We start from the raw sequence: 21,219 nt of genomic DNA, 5'->3' as shown, positions 1-21,219 counted from the left end.
TCTGATGTACTCGTCCTTTCGATATGATGATGCTGATGATGATATATTTACTGTTCGAGTAGGCTCACAAAACATCGCCACAATCTTTCGTCTCATGAACAATAGTGTGCAAAGCCAAATCCAACATAAGCACAAGCCAGCGGACGATGGAGTCACTAGCAATTACGCCTCAGTCCGTCCTCTGGCTCACGCATCCAGATAGCTTACCCTTCCGTCAATCTAGGGGGTCGGGCAGTAATGCGTCAATAGGAGAAACGTCGAGCTCGGGAGAAACATGACGACGATCAAGTCAGACGGTCGCAAAAACCCGGCCCCTATCCAGTGTACTCACACATGCACTTGACTCACTTACAAATTCATATATGATATCTTGCTGCAAAGGGTATTGTCGCATTGGGGTGACCGTTCAAAGTCGTCACTCATTATGTTATCAACTTACAGCTATCTTACCAGCTTACCAACACATATCTACCCACCAACGCACTTCTCTTGAAATGCGCTTCTACAACCTCTCCTTCTGGAGACCCTTCCATCCCCACTCTTGTGCAATCAACTCAGCGGCACGCTCGCCGATACCCAAGACTGTCAACATAGGGTTGATGGTGGGCATCTCGGGGAAGCATCCCGCATCCGCAATCCTGACGCTCTTGAGACCGCGAATCTTCAACTCGGGGTCTACAACAGCCATCTCGTCCTTTGTCACATCACCCATCTTGGTTGTGCCAGCGGGGTGGTATACAGTGTGCGCGACGCGGCGACCGTACTCGGACAGCTCTTCGTCGGTGTTGACCTTGGGACCGGGCGCAACCTCGCGCTTGATCCAGTTGGAGAAAGGTGCCTGCTTGGCGATCTCGCGGGCGGCTTTCAGACCGGCGACGATGGTGGCTGCGTCGTAGCCCTCAGGGTCGGTGAAGTAGCGGAAGTCGAGCGCGGGCTTGACGGTGGGGTCAGATGAGGTGAGATAGATGCGGCCGCGGGAGCGGGGTCGGGGGATGTTGGGCGTCATGCAGAATGCGTCGATGGGGGAGTCGTAACCCATGCTGGTGATCACGTTAGTTGCAGTGCGGAAATGTGGGGTCGTTGGGCTTACCGAGCAGTGTTGAGGCAGAAGGGAATCTGGTAGCAGTGAGCCATGATGTCGGCGATGTCGCCGTCACCACCTGCTGCGTTTGGAATTTCACGGCGCAGGAAGATACCAGCGTCAGAGTCCATAGTGGTCTGGTTCGCGGGTACGGGCTTGTTCAGCTCCCAGAGGATGATGCTCTCGGGGTGGTCTAGCAAGTTCTCACCAACACCGGGAATGTCTTTTACGACAGGGATGCCGAGGTCGGAAAGTTGTTGCTTGGGACCAAGACCGGAGAGGAGCATCAGTCGCGGGGTGTCGACTGCGCCTGCGCAGAGAATAGTCTCACACTTGGGGTTGAGTGTGCGCTTCTCGCCGCTCTGGAATGTGAGGTCGATGCCGGTGACCTTGTCGCCGTTGACATTGACCTTGCTGACCCACGCGTTGGTGAGAACAGTCAGGTTGTCGCGCTTCTCCTCACCGCGGAGAATGGGGTGGATGTAGGCGACACTAGCGCTGCTCCGGCGGCCATCGTCGGGGTTATATGATACTGAGAAGAAACCGACGGAAGGCTTGAGGGCGCCCTTGGTCTTGATTTCGTGGTTGAAGTCGTGGATCACGGGAATGTCCATGGCAGTGGAGCAGGAGTCGATCCAGTCGAGGCAGAGCTGGTTGCGGTGCTTCTCGTGAACAGGCTGCACGGTGTTGCGCAGGTTGTCAAGCACACGCATGAAGGTCTTGAAGCTCCAGCCCTTGCAGCCTTGGGCCTCCCATCGCTTGCAGTCGTACTCAAACGGCCTGAAGGAGATGAGGGTGTTGTGTGATGAGCAGCCACCAAGGACCTTTGCACGTGAGTGTCGGATGTGTGAGTTGCCATTGGGCTGTTCGGTGGTGCCGTAGTCGTAGTCGAGCTCCCCTCCGAGAAGGTTGAGCCAGTCCTTGAGCAGCAGCACACGGTCGTCCATGAAGTCGCTTGGGCCGGCCTCAATCAAGAGGACCTTCTTGTTGGGGAGATATTCGGTAAGTCGCGAGGCAATGACACAGCCAGCTGTGCCTCCTCCGACAATGACAAAGTCATACTCGGCATCCTTGGGAATGGAGGTCACGGTCTCGAAAGCCATTGTTGCGTGTGGGTGGTGTGCTTGGGGTGATGGCGAGAATATACTTCTGCTGAAGAGAGCTTTTCACGTCAGGGCAAGCTTATATATCCAACCGGACTATCGCTCGAAGGAGACGATGTTGTCTAGATGGGCCGGGCGTCGCGATCGGGCGGTCGGCAGAAGGTCGGACCAGCAAAAGTGAGCTGGCGATGAGGCTGGGGAATGAAGAGTCGTGCACAGCTGCAAGATGTGTCGTTCGCCTTCCAGATAAGACTGTGCTAAATAGGGCCGTTTACGGTTGGACCGGACGAGTGCACGTGCTCAACCAACGCCTCAGGACGTCAGCGATGTTGCGACGGGTACGCGAGGATGGATACGCGATGGGCCGATAGTAAACTTAGAGCACGCTGTAAGCAGGTAGTGAGTAAGTTTGATCAATTGGGTCCAACAACGACTATGATGGTGCCGGCGACGACGTAGATATGGCGCGCGTGGCCGTCAGTGAAAGAAAAAAAGGCGTCGTAAAACCGTCCGATGATGTGATGGGCGCGTTGGGCCTAGCGCGACCCCGCTGGGCTGCAGCTTCCGAGCTGGCGATCCCTGTCGCTTCATGCCGCACCTTCCCCGATCTCTGGGCGGTGAGGGCGGCAGCCATCGGAGCGACGTTTTTGTGCCAGACAGCAGCAGCGACAGGAAACGACGCCATCCCGCTGAAAAGCGAGCTTTGCTGCTATCACTGTCGTTGCGACAATTCTTGCTCGCACCCCTTGCATATCCCTCAGCTGACGCATCCCGTCGGCGACGTCCCGAAGGATTACTGATCGTGAAAGGAAGTAGAGGCGCAACAGCTGCATCCAAGCTCCCCGCCGCTATCGCTTCATCAAATGTTCGTTCACGTTACATCACCGCGCCAATCTTGACCACTTGGCTGACATGTGCAGATCAAACTGTGCATAAAGATTCACCGGTATATCTCGCTCATCGTGACCATAGTAGCGACCAAACTCCCGCGCCATCGCGTCAACCCCAGAAGCAACCCATCGCACTCTCCCATTGCGCCAACAAGTCACCACCATGTCTCTCCCATATGCGCCCCGATCAGCCTACTACGACGGCAAGCTTCAATCAGGCTCATCCACTTCCACCTTCCAGACCATTGATCCCGCGACCGCCCAACCTGTCGCAAACATCCACACAACATCCAACGCTGGCATAGACGCTGCGATAGCCTCGGCGCAAAGAGCCTTCCCCGCATGGTCAGCGACACCACCCATCGAGCGCGCGCGCATCCTCCAGCGAGCGGCTGCCCTGCTTCGCGCACGCAATGACGAACTTGCCCGGATCGAGACCAGCGACACCGGCAAGCCCTTCTCCGAGACCTCGACTGTAGATGTAGTCACCGGCGCCGATGTCCTCGAATACTTCGCGAACCTCGTAGGCGGAGGCGGCATGAACGGTGAGACGGCACAACTGCGACCAGATGCGTGGGTATACACGACCAAGAATTCTTTGGGCGTGTGTGCAGGCATTGGCGCGTGGAACTACCCAATCCAGATTGCGCTTTGGAAGTCTGCGCCGTGCCTGGCAGCCGGCAACTGCATGGTCTACAAGCCTTCGGAGTTCACACCGCTGCACTCCACAGTGCTAGCGGACATCTACGCAGAAGCTGGTGTGCCGCCGGGTGTCTTCAACGTCGTCCAGGGCGGCGGTGAGGTCGGCGCATACCTGACCAAGCACTCTGGCATCGTCAAGGTCAGCTTCACCGGACAAGTCTCGACAGGCAAGAAGGTCGCAGGCAGCGCATCTGGCGAGATGAAATACGTGACAATGGAGCTGGGCGGGAAGTCGGCATGCGTCATCCTCCCAGATGCGGACGTGGACCAGGCAGTTGACGGTGCGATGCTGGCCAACTTCTTCTCAACAGGGCAAGTCTGCACCAACGGTACAAGGGTCTTCATTCCCGAAGCAATCAAGTCAGAATTCGAGAAGCGACTATTAGAGAAGATGCAATACATCCGCCCCGGCAACCTCCACGACATGAACACCAACTTCGGCCCGCTAGTTTCCAAGCCGCACTACGAAAAGGTCATACAATACATCAAGCACGGCCGCGACAACGACAAGGCGAAGATGCTTTGCGGAGGCCCTGAAACTCCATCATGGGTTGCGTCACACAGCGACAAAGCCTACCAAAAAGGCTACTGGGTCCAACCCACCGTCTTCACAAACTGCACCGACGACATGAAGATTGTGCGCGAAGAGATCTTTGGCCCTGTCATGTCCATCCTCACTTACAAGACCGTCGAGGAAGTCGTCCAACGCGCCAACAATACCGATGTCGGTCTTGCGGCGGGTGTCTTCACCAAGGACCTCAACCTAGCGCACAAGGTCATCGCTCAGCTTGAGGCGGGTATCACATGGGTAAACACTTGGGGTGAGAGCCCCGCTGAGATGAGTGTGGGAGGCTGGAAGCAGAGCGGTGTTGGTGTTGAGAATGGTAAGAAGGGTCTTGAGGCTTGGGTCCGGAATAAGAGTACGCTTGTTGAGATGGGTGGGGCTGTGCCGACTGTGTTTGCGAAGTTGTAGTAGCCTCGTAGACACGAGAGAATGTATGTATATAGTTGATACCGATTCAAGTTCAATGCCACAATCCGGGAAAACTCGGGCTGTATCCCTTGTTTTAGTGTGAAGGGGTCTAGTTAGCTGCACCAGTGGCGATGGCTCTCGTGAGATAGGCCGCTGATGTTTATCTATCGACCTTGGCTTGCATGGTGATGTACCATGTATAGAACAAAGGCGAGCCTTCTGTTGCTTTTAATCCGCGTCAGCGCCTCGCATCTGGTGGAGCCCTATCCGCCACACATAACAGGTCGAGTTTAAGTTAGACTCTTTTAGCTGCATAATTCGTGGCACAATAGCAAATGTAAAGACAAGCCTACGAAACACTTAACAGCGGTCTGACATCCCTTGCCTTCCGTTCACTCCCAGCAACTCCCCAACACACCAACATGTCAAACGGAAGCCAAAGCCAAAGCTTCCTCGTCGAAGTGAACGGTCGATTCGTTACTACACCATCGCCTGCTAGTGAACTCGACGATCGCGATAAGAAGCTCGCGGTCACCTTGGGGGGTCAGAACGATGCCGCAGCAATTTACATGCTGGGCGGCTTTTTGTGTACTGGCTCTAAACCCAATGTCCTCTTCCTGGGGCGTTTGATAGATGAGCCGCGTAATTCTGAACCTCCCGCGATGTACTGGACCGTACGATCCGACATGCTGAAGCCGTATCAATCTGGAGAAATCCCAAGTTCTCTTGCGATGGGATCGGACGGTATGTCACACTATAGCTACGTCCAACACAGCTCTTCGCCTCCTTGTGAGAATGCTTGGTTAACTATCATGCAGACTCTCGCCTGCGTGCCAATTCGGGATACGATGGGATAAAGCTAGTTCCCTCATTGTCGGACGTTGGTAAGTCAGATGCCACTACACATGGTCAACCAAGAGTTCGATTAACATAAACGTGCTAATAATGGTAGGAAGCGCACCGACGTTGGCCTGCCCGCCGGGATTTCGCATGGAAGGTGATCAGGCTGTAAGAATCGAAGACGCGTGAATGAAGTATGGCCTGTAAATGATGCGATGTCAGATTGAGGCATTCACGAAAAGCGGGACGGGCAAGAACAAAGTGATGGTGGTTGCCAGGCTGGAAGCGAAAAATATTAGGAGTAGTGACCGAGCTTACGATGGACGATGGACGCGAGGAATAAGCCACTCCCACTGCACGACGTGTGTTTCTTCGTTGTGATATATGTGGTAACGGAGGCCCGCACGAAAGAAGAAATGGGCTTGCAACTTAGAAAGCGGGGTCGCATCGCGCACCTGCATCACGCAACCTGTGCAGCTTCCAACTCCACCGCTCCAAGTATACACCTCGCGCAAGAGGTCTCATAGTTCCCGAAAACCTCGTAGTGACAGGATGTCGAGCCTGTCAGTCCAAGCATACATGACATTCGACTAGCCCCCTTATGACATACAGCACAAGCCACCATTATATCGCGGCAGAACCCGAGCATCTGCGCAAATGGGCTTATCGTAGATTTATTTAGTGTCAAGCTGATCAACCTGATGAATCCAACATACTAGAGTAGATGACGCCCAGCGTGCGCTCGTACTTGCATACCGCTGGCACTACTCGTATTCGGATACCGTACTACTCTGTGAATGTGCGGTAGGGTGATACTATGTCCACCTTAGCAATAAGGTTCATTGTGCGCTGTCACCACACCAAGAAGTCGTTACCTATTAGCAATTTGAAACGACTGAGAGCGGTGAAGAGACGTCGAAGGCATTTGAGATAGGCGAATTTTCCGCAAAACAGTGCGTATCGCATCACATGGAACAACCAAGTCAAGATCGCGCAAGGGTACGGGCGGGGATGGTGCAGGCGAATGGAATCCACAACGAATGCTCCTACAATCACCCAAACTTCACCGTTGAGGCTTTCCCGAACCCTCCCATCCTCCCCTCAACTATCCAAAAGATTGCCAAAATGGGCGAAGTTGACCTTCCTAACGCAATTGTCATTGAGGTCAACGGTCACTTGATCGTTGACCGTCCTGAGCCCGACGGTGATGAGGCCGATGGTGGAACAAGGAGTGCATCTCCAGCGCACATGGGTGAGCTGAAAGACGCCGCGGTCTTCAAATTGGTAGGCTGCCGCATGATCAGTGGAGACTGAATGATGGCCGTTGTCGAGGGCGGTTACGGAGATCACTATTCACCCAAGGGTGTGCGGTGGATTGACGGCCATGACGAGTACGGACAGGCGCTAAGGTTTAATTATGCTCGTGAGAAGCATCAAGACGTGTTGTACTGTGGCACTCGTACGTACTTGTATCGCTCGCCCAAACCGCGTCATTAGCTAAATCCTTGCAGATGGCCTGATGCCTGCTCCGCCAAAGGATAACGAGGATTGGATGCATATTCAGCTTCCTCAATTTTCCAGCAGCTACGTGATAGGCCTTAAGGGATCTGTTCTAGCAGTACTGGAGCTAACTTTGCTAATTGGGGTGATGAAGATGCAGTAGCAGAAGATATAATTGGACCATTATGCGTAGAGTTCGCGTTGGGAAGACTAGTGGTGTAAGACGCGATGCGCAGTGCCAGCGATACTCAGATCTGATGTCAGCATTGGCAAATCTTCGAGACGCGTCGCTTCAAGTTTGGAGATTGGACCGTATTCGCAGCATGTGCTGCCCTTGTCTCTTCAATGCGAGCTTGTGCTGATTCCCGCGAGCTTTGATGACCATGACCATGGAATGTGAGTTGATACGAATAGACATTGACAGCGTCTCCCGTTGCATTAAATCTTTCTTGCACATGCGACCAAGTCGTAGTTTCAGATCTTATACAAAGCTTTTGAACTCTGGCTACCTGAACCAAACGATCGCAAGATGACCGCATGAGCTCTGCGCCATCAGAACATGTGCGAGGCATGTATTGAATTTCCTTTACCACTTCCTCGCTCGACTAACCCAAGAGAAATGTAGTTTGAACACCGTTCCTCCGCCAGTATCTACTATCGTCTTTCTCCCAATACTTCGAAATATACATAGGATTAATTACCTCCCGGCCTTGCTTGTCGCAAGCGAACCCACCTCTACCGCCTGGCTCCCAAGAAAAACATCCGATACGTTCATAATAGTTTACGTGTTGCTGCAGGATAATGATCTGCATTTCATCCTCGAATCGATGGTTCTCTATAGGCGAAAACAGTATCCGGCCGTTAGAGTTGAATACAGGGTCCTTCCCATGCCACATCCGAGCTTCGTTCTGGAGAACTACAACACAGGGAAGTTCAATCCGTCCAGTTTGAAGGTCCGGTTCGGCTATCTGGTCAACATCCCAGAAAGGATAAATGAAGAGATCGACCGTCGGATTATAAGGGACTTTAACATACAGTCCAGCAGGGCGCCTATTGTCAACTTGAATGAACTCAAGCATCACGATTTGAGTCGTCAGTCTTAGGAACTTAGAGTGCTCTTCTACAGGCATTTGGTGTTGTAGTCGTAGTCTGCCGATGTTCTGCGGAACGGCCGCGTAAGTAGCATTATGCCAGACTTCCATTGAACAGTTGTGTGAGAGGCTAGGAAGTTGCTTCTCATAATCCACCTGTCCACGCCAGCCGATGGGGGACCAACTAGGAAAGCCTTTGCGCCGGGGAACTGGTGATGAATGTTTCCAATGCATGAACACGTATGCTTTGTGGTCACTTTTCGCAACATTTACACCCCAGATATGATCAACGTCTTGCGTTTCGAGCGCGCCAAGCACAGCGTTCAGCGCATCGTGATCGTTTGTGAGATGACGTTTAGTGTATTCGCGCATCATCTGAACCGCGGTTCCAAAAGTTGTCGTCGTGGATGTATTGCGCAGTGAAGCCGAGATCTTGCTAAAGGATTCTTTGTGGCGATTCTCATCACACAGACACACTGCACCGACATCCGTGAAGTACATTCGTCGTCTTGACAAGTAGCCTTCTTGGTATGTCCACGCTCTAGTGTACCAGACAGATTCCGATATCGACTTGACGATCGATCCCCTGTAGGGTAGCATAGAATCGGAACTAGGGCCTGCGTACGTGAAAGGGTTCTCAAAGTCACTTGTCACTCCCGGGAGCCCATAAGTAGCGCCCGTACCAGCTGCTGCGACTAGAGTCACTTGTGCCCCAGAGTAGATATCCCCCATCTGATTGATCTGGTGTTGCTGGGCTACACTATTGTTCTGATCGATACACTGTTCTAATCAGCCACTAGGTAGGATGGAAAACAGACGATCATACATATCTGTCAACCCAGAGGTACCGACAACCAAGCTTGTTTGTAGCCTCGATGCTGTCTTCAATAGTGCGAGGAAGGTTGTCCGGCAGCCGAGGAAATTGTGTTCCACCTCCAGATGCCTGTGGGCCCCAAACGTATGACAGCGCGACGTATTTGCAATCGCTCGGTGCTGGAACAACGACTCTATGATGGCAATCAAGCACCCATAGGTCTACTAGTGTTATCCGTGTCGATGCTTTGCACCCGGCGTGCGTAGACACGCAATTGTGTACATAACGCTTTGCGTCTTCGAAGTTGACACGCTTCATCAAGCCACCGAATACATTGATGGGTGCTTCCACATTTTTGCTTTTCAGTGGTCTGCTTTTGCCGCCACGTGTCCTGTTCGCGGCGTGTCTGAGTTCGATCCATTGGTGTGAGCCGGGCATTGCTCAAACTGTGCGTGGTTCAAGTAGCAATTGAAGCTGCAGGCGTCAAGCCTTCGTTGTGCAGTCAGAATCTGTCCGGGAGCTGAGGTTCGCAAACAAAAGCGACCAGCTTGCCTATCTCTGCGAACCTGAGGTATCCAGGTGCTCTTGCCTGGCGCTAGTGTTGAAGCAATGCAGGCGAAGCAACAAGGGCTGAGCCTCAGGAACAGAGACTGTCACCCACGCTGCACGTGTCATCTGCATCGCACGACTGGCCCCCCCAATACCTTGGTATGATCTTCGCGCAACTTCCATACTGACCTGTGTATGACCAGGCCGGCTTGTGCACTGCCCCAACACCGTGGTTGCCTGGCGGCATCTGCTCAGCCACCAAGCGTCTCTATTCGCGCTCTACACCCGCGCCCGAATTAGTCACGCAATCATCTTGATCCGCTCCTTGTGATAGGAAAGACAGTTACGAATCATGCCAGGATGATTCGTCGCTGTACGAGCGCATCTGTTAGGAGCTGAAGAGCCGCACCGGAGGGGGGCTACTGGGGCCGGGCCCGACACTGCCCAGGTGGTGCCGATGAGCTATGCACGAGTAGCGGCATTGTCGCTAACACAACGGTGACGGGCAAACCTCGCTAAGTGACACCACCCTGTCTCACGGCACAATCCTGCTGGGAAGGACTCAGGCGACCACCCAACAGAAAGCGCGCCTAAGATGTCATGGCGTCGCAATCGAATCTCCCGAGCCTGCAGTGTGCACCTATGTGCGCTGCGACCTCTTCGAAAAGACGGCTGACGTCCGTACTTCTTATCCAAAACTCCCGACGAGCCACTCCTGCTCGACAAACTCGATGGGACTAAGGGTATTGTGACGCGACGCCTACGCTCACTTTTGATGATGCTTGCAGGCTCAAGCCGCTTCTTACCAAGTTCCAGGTCTTTCGCCACCGGGCGCACGCTTCGGGTGCTGATCGCATTCGTCGGCATAGCCATTGGAATTAATCTTCTTGTCCTCTTCGACTGGACTTATGTCGAATCCTTACCAAGCGATATTCTAGGCAAACAAGCTTTTCACCCCAAGCCATTCGCGCCGTTACCGCATGAACACAACGCGCAAGCCGACAATGGACTGGACTTCTGGACTTGGAACACTACGACACAATTCAGAAGGAAAGAAGACATTGACTGGCGGGACGGCGTCACAGACGAATGCGCTCTCTTTCCAGTGCATCTGCTCTCGAAGGTTCAGGTCATCCTGAAGACCGGATCAGCGGATGACAAGTCACGAACCGATGCTCAGCTTTCGACAGTCATTAAGTGCATCTCCAATGTTCTCATCGTTTCAGATGGCAGTCATACCTATGGCCGCGACCATCGAACTATCGACGTTCTCGCAGATTTGCCACCGAATACGTACCTGAAGGAAGAGGACTATATCGTCTACGAGGCGCAAAAGAACGCAAGCCGACACGGCACGCATCTACAGCAGGGTCATGAAGGGTGGAGGATAGACAAGTACAAGTTTCTGCCGGAAGTGGAAAAGGCGATTGATCACAATAACGCGGCCGAGTGGTACGTCTTCCTTGAGAGCGACACATACATCTTCTGGGACAATGTTTTTCGCCTCTTGGAGAACTACAACAGCTCACTGCCCTACTATTTTGGATCGCCTTCACCGGGAAGGACGTACCATCCTGACGCGCAGTCTGAAGTGGAGAATCAAGTCTGGTTCGCGTATGGAGGTGCCGGGTTTATACTATCAAAGGCCGCTGCGCATCGACTCGTTGATCGCCACCGCAATGCCCTCGGTCTTAAGGGTCCTCGTCTCACTACGGAATACAAAGAAGATATCAGGGCCGATTGTTGTGGCGACAGCATATTAGGGTGGGCGCTGCACGACAAAGCCGGGATAGATATCAGCGGTCTGTGGCCCATGTTCAGCCCTCATAAGCTCGAAAACATTCCATTCGGTAAGGACTACTGGTGCGAGCCCGTCATCAGCCTACACAAAACCGACCCAGCTCTCTACAAAGAGCTCTGGTCATGGGAGAACGAATGGAGAGCGAAGTTTGAAGATCCCATGCGCTATCGCAACTTGTTATACCGCGCCCTGCTCTTCTCCTTGCAAGGCGAATACCCGCAGCGCGAAAATTGGGATGCAGCTTTCGACGCGGGATTTCAGCTCCCAGATAGCTCCACAGTCCATACGAACCTCGATGCTTGCAGGGTCGGGTGTTCCGAACACGACGAATGCATCCAGTACACCTGGCATGGACGACATTGCTACTATGCCAAGGCGTTGTATATTGGTCATGCGAAGCAGCCGGATGGTCATCATGACCCAGAGTACAGGACATATGTCAGTGGCTGGGATTTGACGAAACTAAACGCTCTGGACTTTGGAAACACGTGCGCAGAGGGGGCGCATTGGGTGAAACCAAGTATCGAACGGAAGTATTGAACGCCTGAGATATGCATGCGAGTAGCGACAAGAAGATTACAGGTATTGCACGTTGGGGATTACGATTCTATCATAGAGTGCGACATTGATGTTGGTCATACCTCGACCTCAGTCTTCAACCCCGATATCCTTCAACCCTCCTTGCCTCGTCCAAAAGATCTTCCAAGCATTAGGCCACCGTTCTTCCTTGAGCCCCCGAAGCCATTCCGTCACGGTGATCTCCGTATCGCAATACCGGATAACGCCATTCTTGATGCCCTTCCATCCCTTCATCGGACCTTTGATATAGCGATGGTTCGTGCCGCAGAAGCTAAGCCATGGCGCTTCGATCTCTCCCTTGGTTTGCTTGATGCGCTTAGAGTGGCAGTCCTCACACAAATCACAGCTGGGGCATACGAGACAGTAGTAGATCGGGCGCGTCCAGGAATAGATGTCCACCCCACACTGGCCGTCGCAGTAAACACCTCCTCCGGTAAGGTCTTCGTCCAGTTCATCAGGTTTTGACTCATCCGAATCCGTGCCCTCTTCCCCTGCAGAGTCCTGCTTTTCCTCAACTGGCTCCTCCGTAACGATCTTGACTTCGTTGTTATGTACCTCGTCCGTCGGAGAGTCGTTCCGAACAAGTTCGCTTGTAGCTACTGGACCATGCTCCCTTGCAGTGTCTTGTCCCGCATCTGGTTCTGCATCAGGTCCCGCGTTTGTTTCGCCGACATCTTTGTCGGAAGTAGTCTCCGATTGCTCGGACTCTGTATCTTGCCCATGTATTGCGCGGTCCAGGACTGAGAACTGGGCACTTATCGCGATTCGTGCATCATGCTCTAGGCTGTCCAGAGACGCCAGAACCTTGGACAATAGTCGCAGGCTTGACAAGTCGTTCCAAGAGACACTATCTTCGAGACCAGCGATGCACTTGCTGAATAAATCGTCCATGTATCTCTGATAATCTTTCGCAGGGCCCATGATACGAAGCATGTTTGCGCGAAGCACATCGACATGAGATTCTCTAATGTGTTTGTCGTCACCTTCGTCATCGTGGGCGCTGGGCAACAGTCGTAGGGTTTCCATGATCTCTTCCTTCTTCGCCGGGTCCGCGGTCGTCTGGAACTCATAAAACAGAATGTCTGCCAACTGCATCCGATGACGCGTCCTCGTCTCGTTCATGGTGTCTTCATATGCAGGATCGGGCTTCGTCTTCGTGGTCAAGAGCTCTTGACGCAGCGTCTTACCCTTCTCGATGTCGCCCAGCATGGGGTAGTAGATGTGCGCGATTGCGCCCCGGATGTTGAACAAATGGAGGCTTTGCGCCGGAAGCGTGTTGGCTAGGGCTCTTAGCCAGCCGATGAGTAGATCGGTCTCGCCAGTCAAATGTGCTGCTCTTTGCAATCGAGCTACCGCGTCGATAGGCACCCAGTCCACGAAGAGGTAGGTGAACCAACTGTTGCGCTCCTTTTCGGTCCAGCTTTTGAGTACTTCCATGAGCCTAGGTCCATCAATTTCATCTTCCTTCTTGAATAATAGTGTTATATTGTCTAGGATCGTTCCGGCTAGTGGCTGCTCGCCCTGCAGTCTTCTTGCTTCGTTGAATGCTTGCAAAGCTTCGTCGCTTTGCTCCAGCGTAGAAAGGACGGAAGCTTTCTCGGTCAAGATCTCCACACGTATAGATTTGATCTTCTCGCGCTCTTGTTCGGAAGACCCCTCGGCCTCGTGATCTGGTAGCATGTTGTAGGCGTCTTCGTAGCGCTTTATTGCGTCGGATGGCTGGTCGCATCGCCCACATACCGACGCAAGTAGGCGAACTGTAGCGACGTTGTCCAGAACGTCTCCCTGCATACAGTCCACTGATCTTTTCAGATACAGGCGAGCGTCAGTGAACAGCGCTGCTTTCTGATCCATGTCATCCCACGCTACGTAACCATAGTCTGCCAAAGTGCCACCGATCGCTCGTAGAGTCTTGTAGTCATCGGATGGGATGTCCCATCTGGTGATAGTGGCATTGATGTAATCGAGTGGCTCAAGGTCCTTGGAATCCTTGGTTTCAAAAGCGTTCGACTAAAGGGTATTAGAATTGCGATCGCATAGAAAGACCGACTTACACGAAACAGCGCGGCCTTGAGGAATCTGAACTTCTCGGGTATCCACCATTCATCGCTGGCGTCTAACCAATTATGGACATGACCGCGAGCAAGTGGAAGCAGAACATTGTCTCGGTCGACCACGAGCGTCCAATCCTTGACTTTGTCACCCAAAGATTTGTCTGGTAGCGTTGATGCCCTAGCTGTCCAACTCAGAAGTGCATCGAACCAAGGGGTGGGCACGTCGTCCGCGGGTTCTGGGTATATATCCGTATGTTGCGCCAGCTTTTCGAACAAATTGGCGATGTTGTATGTATTGTCTGTAACGCAGTGCAAGAGTGTCACGACATCTCGAACAGTTTCGGGGGTCGCGTTCGCTGCGTCCAACTCTTTGAGGTGCTCATACCAATAGCTAATCGCGTAGAGTGTTAACCCAGAACTTTTCGCTTCGAAAGGCTCTTGGGCCGCTTTCATCATTACATCCACGCACATCTGGAGAATTGTCAGGTGCGCAGCGGTAGCAGGTGTCCGAAATTCTGTCACGCCGTCATTTTCGACGCTCACGCTCTTGAAGTATTGCCTTAGTGACCGGTCTTGGAAGCAGAGAGGAGAGTCTCCGTATCCGAGCTCTGGAATATCCTCGTCTTTTGGTTCATCGTTCTCGTCGTCGTCTTTATCGTCGTCTTTGGCGTCCTCCTCAAGCTGCCGTGATTGGGTAAGCTCGAGGATGCGGGAGGAACGTCCGATGATTTCCTCCTCGATGTCGAAGGTGTCGTCGGACAGTGCGAGTTGAATCAAGCTAGATGCCTCACCCAGGCTAAGCGGTCGCTTCGAGAACGCCAGCCACGCGAACAGCTTCTTCAACGCTTGGTATTGCGCTTCCGATCGATTTTGTCGGCACTCGTCTAGCAGGAGTTTGTAAAGTGCATGCAGGCCGGAAGGGAGCCTCCCCAGTGCTTGCAAAACCGCCCTTTCTCGACCAATGTAAGAGAATCTCCTAAGCATGTGCTCAACGTAGAGCATACTATCTGCGTGTTTGATAACTTCGCGAAGAATTGCTATTTTGGTAGCTTTGGTAAATTTGCGTACACGTGAAAGTGTGCGGAGACGATCCCTCACGAGTGTCTTCATATCATGCTTAATCTCATGCTTGGTAACCTCGAGGATTGAAGGCTGAAGTAGCTGCAATGTGGGCTTATCTTCGGGTCTGCTCGTCGCAAAGACTGACACACTGGCGTTTAGGCGCTTGAGGTCCGACAGAAACCGCGTAAAGGTCCCGCCTTCTTGCACACGCGCCTCATCTAGGCCATCAAAGACAAGGAAAAGGCGGCCACCGAGTTTGTTGTCACTTGGAAACACCGAGAGGAAGAACCGTTCCCAGGTGGACATCGCTGCGGACTCACTGGGCTCCTGTTTGATCTTGGCCGCTACCTGTTCAGCATATCTGTTGTTTGATCCGGCGATTTGTAGTGCAGCCGAAGCGAACGCGTTCTGCATTGACTGTTGGTATGGACGCTCCTCCTTGAAGTAGAAGTAGGCCAAGCAGTCGTGCTCGTTTTGATGTAGTCGCAGCTCTTGGACAGCCGAGTAGGCTAGGAATGACTTTCCGATCCCCTCGTCGCCTCGTAGCCAAAGCAGAGGGGTCTCTCCACGTACCCAACTCTTGAAGCTTGCATGCTCACGGAGCCATCCGGCTGTTTTGCTCACCTTCGTATCGCGCAAATCTTCCTCTTGGAGCAGATTCTCTTGGTGAGCAACTTGCCACGAAGGGAAGACGTCGTATTTATCAGCGAAGAACTTCTTTAGTTCCCGCAGTGCTTGGAACTTCCGGTCACCGATGTCGCCCTTCGGCTTTTGAGCGAGCTTCTTTTTCTCCTCGATTTCCGGCGCCCTGCTCGTCTTGTCCTGGTTCTTGATGATTTGCAGGAGTAGAGCACGATCTTCCAGCCGCTCGTTCCGTAGGGTGACAATTCCCTCGGTGATGATAAGATGCAGACTGATCGTGCTTGCGTAGACCTCCTGGATACCTTTGTCCAGGCTCGAACGATAGGATTGTAATTTCTCATCGAGCTCATCCAGCTTGGAACTGCTGGCAAGCACCGTAGTGCTAACGGTTGTGAGAGTGCCGTGAGTTTCGTAACTCACTGTTTCGTTGAGTTCCTGTATTGAGGCTTGCATTCCAGCATATGCTGCTATGAGCTCTTCATCTACTTCGTTCCACAGTGTCTTCAGCCAATGCTCTACAACATGTCAGCACCTCCTTACGACCAGAGAAGTTATCTTACTGAATCGTTTCTCCTTTATCAGCTGTTTAGCCCTGCCGCATACCGAAAGCTGCATCGAGAAGACTCTCTCGATAGCAATAGCAAGCGGGCCGGACTGTGCTTTATTCTCAAGGATAGAAAGTCGTTGGAAGAAACGGGCTGAGTATGCGAAGAACTCCTCGACACGGTCGTAGTCTGCTCGCACTCCTGCAAATGCCTGTCCATATTTAGTGCGGAATGACAAAAGGATCCTAATTACTCACGGAAATCAGGCGACTTGCGGCAGTGAACACAAGGCCTACGGGCATCGCTGGTGGGAATGCACTGACAGCGGCCCCGACGGCAGCAAAGCCGTCAATACACAACTGTAGATCACCAAGATGATCACCCATAGCCGAGCGAAAGCTTGCCTTCTTGCTACCGTCATCGCGAAAACCTTTGAACTCGTCCATGGCCGCATTCGTTTGTCGCATCACATCGGCGACGTTTCTCACTCCCATCGTCGAAAGATCCTCCCCAGTACGTTCTTTGTAGTCTCGTACGGCGCCTCTCCATAGTCGACCGAGATCAGTAGATGTACTTGGCTGCACGATCTTAGTCGCCATAATGCGGCAACGAGAGCGCGACTCGTGAAGCCGGCGAGGAGACGCTATGTGTGAACTTGCGAAACGACGCAGACAAGCATCGGGGTTCTAGTGGGAACACCCATCGTCTTCAAGGCGGCAGCACCAAGGCGGCTTCGGATAAGCATGGTTCAGCCTCACGATGCATGCGCTGGTGGGGGCTAAAACGAGGTATCATCTGTGGAGAGATGCGGCGCCCAGCTACTATACCCATGGCACGAGGTGGGTATCTTATAGGATGAGTGTGACTGTTGAGAGCAGCAGCTGGCTACATTGGGAAGCTGTGTGCAACTCAGTCACTCAGCTCCTTGTTAACGTACTGTTCAGCGATGTCCAACACTTGCGCGCCTCTCCAAGGCAACAGTAAGCATCGACTGTGTCGACCCGTTCGCTGTTGCGCAGTCGCAAAGAGCATTCCGCAAAAAGTTGCATCGAAGTTTGTCATGAGAACGCGGTGGTGTGGAAGAAGACAGTGCGAGGAAAGCCTTTCAAAGCTTGCGATGCGACGGCCACTGCCACTGCCTACATAATCAGGATCAAAAGGGATGGCGGAATACGTTGAGCTGAGGCACGAGGAGGTGTGCAGCGTCCTGCTCGTACTGCACTAGGAGCATGGGACAGTGTACAGATGCTCAACATCAAGGCTGCCTTTCAAAGACGACGAAGACAGGAATGGAAGTCCGCGATGCTCATCCCTGCCGCATGCTTGCACCATTTTATGGAGGTATGGCGGCCCGATTCGCTGCGAAAATACTGTGCGGTACCGGTAGCTGTGCCCTGTCACTGTTAGTGTTGAGCTCGCACAAAAAGTCCAGACGGCATCGGAACGGACAAGGCAGTAGGCTAGCAAACATCTCAGTCTTTCAAGCCTGTTTGAAAGTAGCTTGCTGGCGTTCGCGTGTTGAGATGCGCGCCCGGTGCTTTGGCGCTAATCAAGATTGGCGGCCGAGGCAGGCACGTGTGCAGGGTCCTTGAGCGGTGGACCCTTTGTTTGATCGCACAACATCCATGAATCATCCTTTTGACTTTTGCATCTCGGCCAATTACCGTCGCCCCAGCGCCAGAAACATGTTCCAGACGCAGATGGCGTCATGCGGGTCGACCGTTAGTCCATCTGTTCCTGCCATCGCGGTACGGCGCCTTACCACAACCGAAACGGTGGATGGTGAGGCATAGATTTCACGCTTTCGGAGCGTGGCATGCGCGAGCCTAAACCGAAGGCTGCCGACTGTTTCTCTTCTTCCACCTTCTACATACTCAACTTTACGACTGCAAAGACTACATACGAGCTACTTGCCACGACTTCTTATCCTGCTTTGCGCGCATTGCTTGCATCCTCCCGCGAAGCGAACACCCCGCTATAGACATCGCAGCAGCGACGCGACGGTAGTCGGCCCGCCAATAGCATTTCCAGCAGCCCGGACAATCGCAACCATGGCGACAACGCCCATCGAACATCCCTCGACTGTCAGCAGTCTTCCCACGCGCCAGAAGCCCATCCCATACTCCTTTGCCAATGGCCGGCGCACTCCGCTGTCGTCCATCCTCCCTCCCCTCGTCTTCGGCACGGCCACGTTCAACTCCCAATACAACACCGATCCCTTCGCGCTCGACACAACTGGTCTCGTGACCTCAGCGCTCACACATGGCATTCGCGCCTTCGACACATCGCCCTACTACGGCCCCTCCGAACAATTGCTCGGCGATGCGCTCGCAACACCCTTTGTCCGGGAGACCTTCCCGCGCAACTCATACATGATCCTGACCAAGGTCGGGCGGATAGCGGGCGAGGAGTTTGACTACAGCAAGGAGTGGGTGCGCCAGAGCGTCAACAGGAGTCTGGAGAGGCTACACACCGAATACTTGGACCTGGTGTACTGCCACGACGTCGAGTTTGTGAGCCCAGCGGAGGTCCTGGAAGCAGTCAAGGAACTCCGCCGCCTTAGGGACGAGGAGGGCACGATCCGGTACATTGGTATCTGTGGATACCCATTACATGTGCTGGGCGACATGGCTGAGCTCATCCTCCGCGAGACCGGCGAGCCACTCGATGCGGTGCAGTCCTATGCCAACTTCACCCTCCAGAACCAGACGCTCGCCGGTCCGCGCGGTATCTTGCGCCTGAAGAATGCAGGCGTCGATGTCGTCCCGAACGCCTCCATTCTCGGTATGGGCCTCCTCCGACACGAAGGCATACCCGTTGGTGGCCTCGGAGACTGGCACCCCGCCCCATCCTCTCTCCGCGAGGCAGTGCGCAAAGCGAGCCACTTCTGCGACGACTACGGCGAGCGCATCGAGGTCATCGCCATCCGCTTCGCGCTCGAGACATGGATATCTGCTGGCGCGCTGTGTGGATCTCGCGGAGATCCCGCATCAGGTGTGCCATGGACGCACGAGTCCATTGACGACGTCGGCGGCTCCAAGCTGGGTGTCAGTGTCATCGGTGTGTCACGCGCTCCCGAGTTGGAGAAGACCATGCTCGTCTGGCGATCCATCCTCGATGGGTTGGAGGGCGGCAAGGAAACGGCCGTACAAGCAGGCCGCTGGTACCGCGCGTGGGAGTGGAGCAGGAACCGCAGGAAGGCAGTGCAAATCCTCGCCGAAGGTGTACAGGAGGTGCTTGGTGACGGCTTCGACTACGCATGGGCGAGCCCAGACCCGGATTTCGTGAACAAGAGGGTGAAGGACGCGACAAAAGCAAGCCAAGGCAATACGCCTGCAGCGTGGTTGACGCCAGCTGCGAGCCCGGAGGCGGTGCCGGTAAAGGATGCAGGCGAGGTCGCTGAGGACAAGTCCTTGCCGCTACGGTAACAACGGAGATGATGCACATGTATATAGTGAATAGAATCGCACATTTCCTGAGACCCAGCTACTCCATCGTCGACTTGTCGCTTCGTGACCGCGATGAGAGAAAACCCTTAGCCACCATTCCACCCAGACAATAAGTGATCCGTCTACTTGTTCACCAAAACACCAACCGCCGACGTCTTACTTTGCCTAATCATCCTCTTATACCCCTCAATCTGCGCAACACCCACAACAACAAGTTCCTCCACCGTCTGCGCATCCAGGCCCTCTTTCCAAAGCGTGATCCACCCACCCACCTGCTGATGATCAACCTGCGCGACCATCACAAGACTCGTCTCGTCCCTCAACTCCCACGATGCTGCGCCCGCAACCTCCATACCCGTGCCCTTCCAATGCAATTCCCCCAACCCACCGCTCGCAGCAACATTCTGCTTCGACGTACTAATCTCAATGCGATGGCTGTTGCGAAGAGGAAAGCCAATAGTCGCGGAGAACATGTGGTAGTCGATGAGCGCGACTTCTTGGTTCGAGCTCATGGGTGACGTAACGTGTATCTTGCTTCCCCATGCGCCGAGGATGGACTGCCGTTTCATCTCGTACAGTGGTGTCTTCTCGCCCTCTGCCGTTAGGATGCGGCGGTGTTCAGCGAGGCTTGTGTACTTGAGCTTCAGCACTGGGGTGTCGGTCCCGCGGCGCGAGTCGGGTGTTGGGGATTCGTCGTTGCGGACGATAAACTTCTCGAGCCAGGCTGATGCCATTCTTTGATCGTGAAGGCGTGGGGGAATTTGTGGAGAGGCGTCGTGATTTGAGGTGCAGATTCAGGTTGGGTTTGGAACGGCGTGCTGTCAGGTATCGTGAAGTATCTCCATCGCGACACCAGTTACTCTTTATACAGCGTTCAGCTCAGCTGCAACGACTCGCCTTACGTTCTATTTCATTTCTCAAGTAGTACCATCAAGGATGTTGTCGTGACTTCGCCAGCCTAGACCAAGACGGCGAGCAAGTATCGCGCTGGTACCTCGTGGCGCAGTCTCGAGATTAAGGATGCATGCGCGACATCACGCTCACGCTCGTGGCGCAGGCTTGGTACAAGCGTCCGTACCGAGGGCTTGGTAAGAAATATGTCTTGGTATTCGGCCGTACTTTATGGCAGGCGGTGTAGTTACGCCGGTTGTTTCCCGCAGTTCTCTCGCCACACGAAGAGCGAAGATGCAAGAGAAGGTATCGCGAACAGAGAGAAGGCATAGCAAAAAAAGTTCTAAAAAAACAACAGAGACGTGCGCGTAAGCCTAGCTATATTAGAATTAAGAATAGAGAACCTGTTGTAACGTAGGTGCATAGCAATGTAACTGCTACGTGCGAGAGTAAGATATAAATCGTAGGTAGTCTACGTTAAGCTTCCTACTCGGCTTGCATTTTATTTTACCTGAATAGCGTAAGATTAGGCATTTGTATTTGTTGCTCTTTCTACACTAAAATCTACCGGCTCCCTAGAAGACTTATACACGTGAGATACAATGTCCAAATGCGAATCGAGCGCACCACACCTTGATATGAAAGTGGAAAAT

The 21,219-nt window shown here is 53.4% G+C and overlaps 7 protein-coding genes across 7 annotated transcripts; 3 read left to right on the top strand and 4 right to left on the bottom strand.

The window, feature by feature from the left end:
* Positions 1-31: 31 nt before the first annotated feature.
* On the bottom strand, positions 32-2,654 carry BKA58DRAFT_346742 (choline dehydrogenase). The gene is made up of 2 exons (XM_046168438.1): positions 1,091-2,654; positions 32-1,040 (listed from the first exon to the last, which is right to left on the bottom strand). Exons 1-2 carry the CDS (start codon positions 2,182-2,184, stop codon positions 503-505), a joined length of 1,632 nt encoding a protein of 543 aa, XP_046020689.1. The 5' UTR covers positions 2,185-2,654; the 3' UTR covers positions 32-502.
* A 456-nt stretch (positions 2,655-3,110) lies between these two features.
* Positions 3,111-4,960, top strand: BKA58DRAFT_49024 (betaine aldehyde dehydrogenase). Its single transcript, XM_046175363.1, has one exon. It carries the CDS (start codon positions 3,238-3,240, stop codon positions 4,747-4,749), a length of 1,512 nt encoding a protein of 503 aa, XP_046020688.1. The 5' UTR covers positions 3,111-3,237; the 3' UTR covers positions 4,750-4,960.
* Positions 4,961-7,658: 2,698 nt separating this feature from the next.
* On the bottom strand, positions 7,659-9,531 carry BKA58DRAFT_48975 (heterokaryon incompatibility protein-domain-containing protein). The gene is made up of 2 exons (XM_046175359.1): positions 9,007-9,531; positions 7,659-8,960 (listed from the first exon to the last, which is right to left on the bottom strand). Exons 1-2 carry the CDS (start codon positions 9,430-9,432, stop codon positions 7,695-7,697), a joined length of 1,692 nt encoding a protein of 563 aa, XP_046020687.1. The 5' UTR covers positions 9,433-9,531; the 3' UTR covers positions 7,659-7,694.
* A 528-nt stretch (positions 9,532-10,059) lies between these two features.
* BKA58DRAFT_49006 (uncharacterized protein) lies at positions 10,060-12,178 on the top strand. Its single transcript, XM_046175362.1, has one exon. It carries the CDS (start codon positions 10,319-10,321, stop codon positions 11,882-11,884), a length of 1,566 nt encoding a protein of 521 aa, XP_046020686.1. The 5' UTR covers positions 10,060-10,318; the 3' UTR covers positions 11,885-12,178.
* Positions 11,993-16,929, bottom strand: BKA58DRAFT_472977 (uncharacterized protein; the record flags this gene model as incomplete). The annotated part of the gene is made up of 4 exons (XM_046175299.1): positions 16,484-16,929; positions 16,242-16,437; positions 13,978-16,196; positions 11,993-13,933 (listed from the first exon to the last, which is right to left on the bottom strand). Exons 1-4 carry the CDS (start codon positions 16,823-16,825, stop codon positions 11,993-11,995), a joined length of 4,698 nt encoding a protein of 1,565 aa, XP_046020685.1. The 5' UTR covers positions 16,826-16,929.
* A 925-nt stretch (positions 16,930-17,854) lies between these two features.
* Positions 17,855-19,689, top strand: BKA58DRAFT_393111 (L-galactose dehydrogenase (L-GalDH)). The gene has a single exon (XM_046171067.1). It carries the CDS (start codon positions 18,278-18,280, stop codon positions 19,652-19,654), a length of 1,377 nt encoding a protein of 458 aa, XP_046020684.1. The 5' UTR covers positions 17,855-18,277; the 3' UTR covers positions 19,655-19,689.
* BKA58DRAFT_393110 (uncharacterized protein) lies at positions 19,690-20,760 on the bottom strand. Its single transcript, XM_046171066.1, has one exon. It carries the CDS (start codon positions 20,407-20,409, stop codon positions 19,798-19,800), a length of 612 nt encoding a protein of 203 aa, XP_046020683.1. The 5' UTR covers positions 20,410-20,760; the 3' UTR covers positions 19,690-19,797.
* Between the last annotated feature and the right edge of the window lie 459 nt (positions 20,761-21,219).

Source organism: Alternaria rosae, assembly GCF_020736505.1.
Source record: "Alternaria rosae strain MPI-PUGE-AT-0040 chromosome Unknown BKA58scaffold_11, whole genome shotgun sequence".
NCBI classification, from domain to species: Eukaryota; Fungi; Ascomycota; class Dothideomycetes; order Pleosporales; family Pleosporaceae; genus Alternaria; species Alternaria rosae.
This window is presented reverse-complemented; position numbering and strand designations above follow the sequence as displayed.

Bases quoted from the DNA above. Each gene is read 5' to 3' on its own strand.
- BKA58DRAFT_346742 (XM_046168438.1), bottom strand. From the start codon at position 2,184: ATGGCTTTCGAGACCGTGACCTCCATTCCCAAGGATGCCGAGTATGAC. The intron at 1,041-1,090 runs GTAAGCCCAACG...CGTGATCACCAG, and splicing joins TTCTGCCTCAACACTGCTCG to CATGGGTTACGACTCCCCCA.
- BKA58DRAFT_393110 (XM_046171066.1), bottom strand. From the start codon at position 20,409: ATGGCATCAGCCTGGCTCGAGAAGTTTATCGTCCGCAACGACGAATCC.
- BKA58DRAFT_393111 (XM_046171067.1), top strand. From the start codon at position 18,278: ATGGCGACAACGCCCATCGAACATCCCTCGACTGTCAGCAGTCTTCCC.
- BKA58DRAFT_48975 (XM_046175359.1), bottom strand. From the start codon at position 9,432: ATGCCCGGCTCACACCAATGGATCGAACTCAGACACGCCGCGAACAGG. The intron at 8,961-9,006 runs GTATGATCGTCT...TGATTAGAACAG, and splicing joins ACCTCTGGGTTGACAGATAT to TGTATCGATCAGAACAATAG.
- BKA58DRAFT_49006 (XM_046175362.1), top strand. From the start codon at position 10,319: ATGATGCTTGCAGGCTCAAGCCGCTTCTTACCAAGTTCCAGGTCTTTC.
- BKA58DRAFT_49024 (XM_046175363.1), top strand. From the start codon at position 3,238: ATGTCTCTCCCATATGCGCCCCGATCAGCCTACTACGACGGCAAGCTT.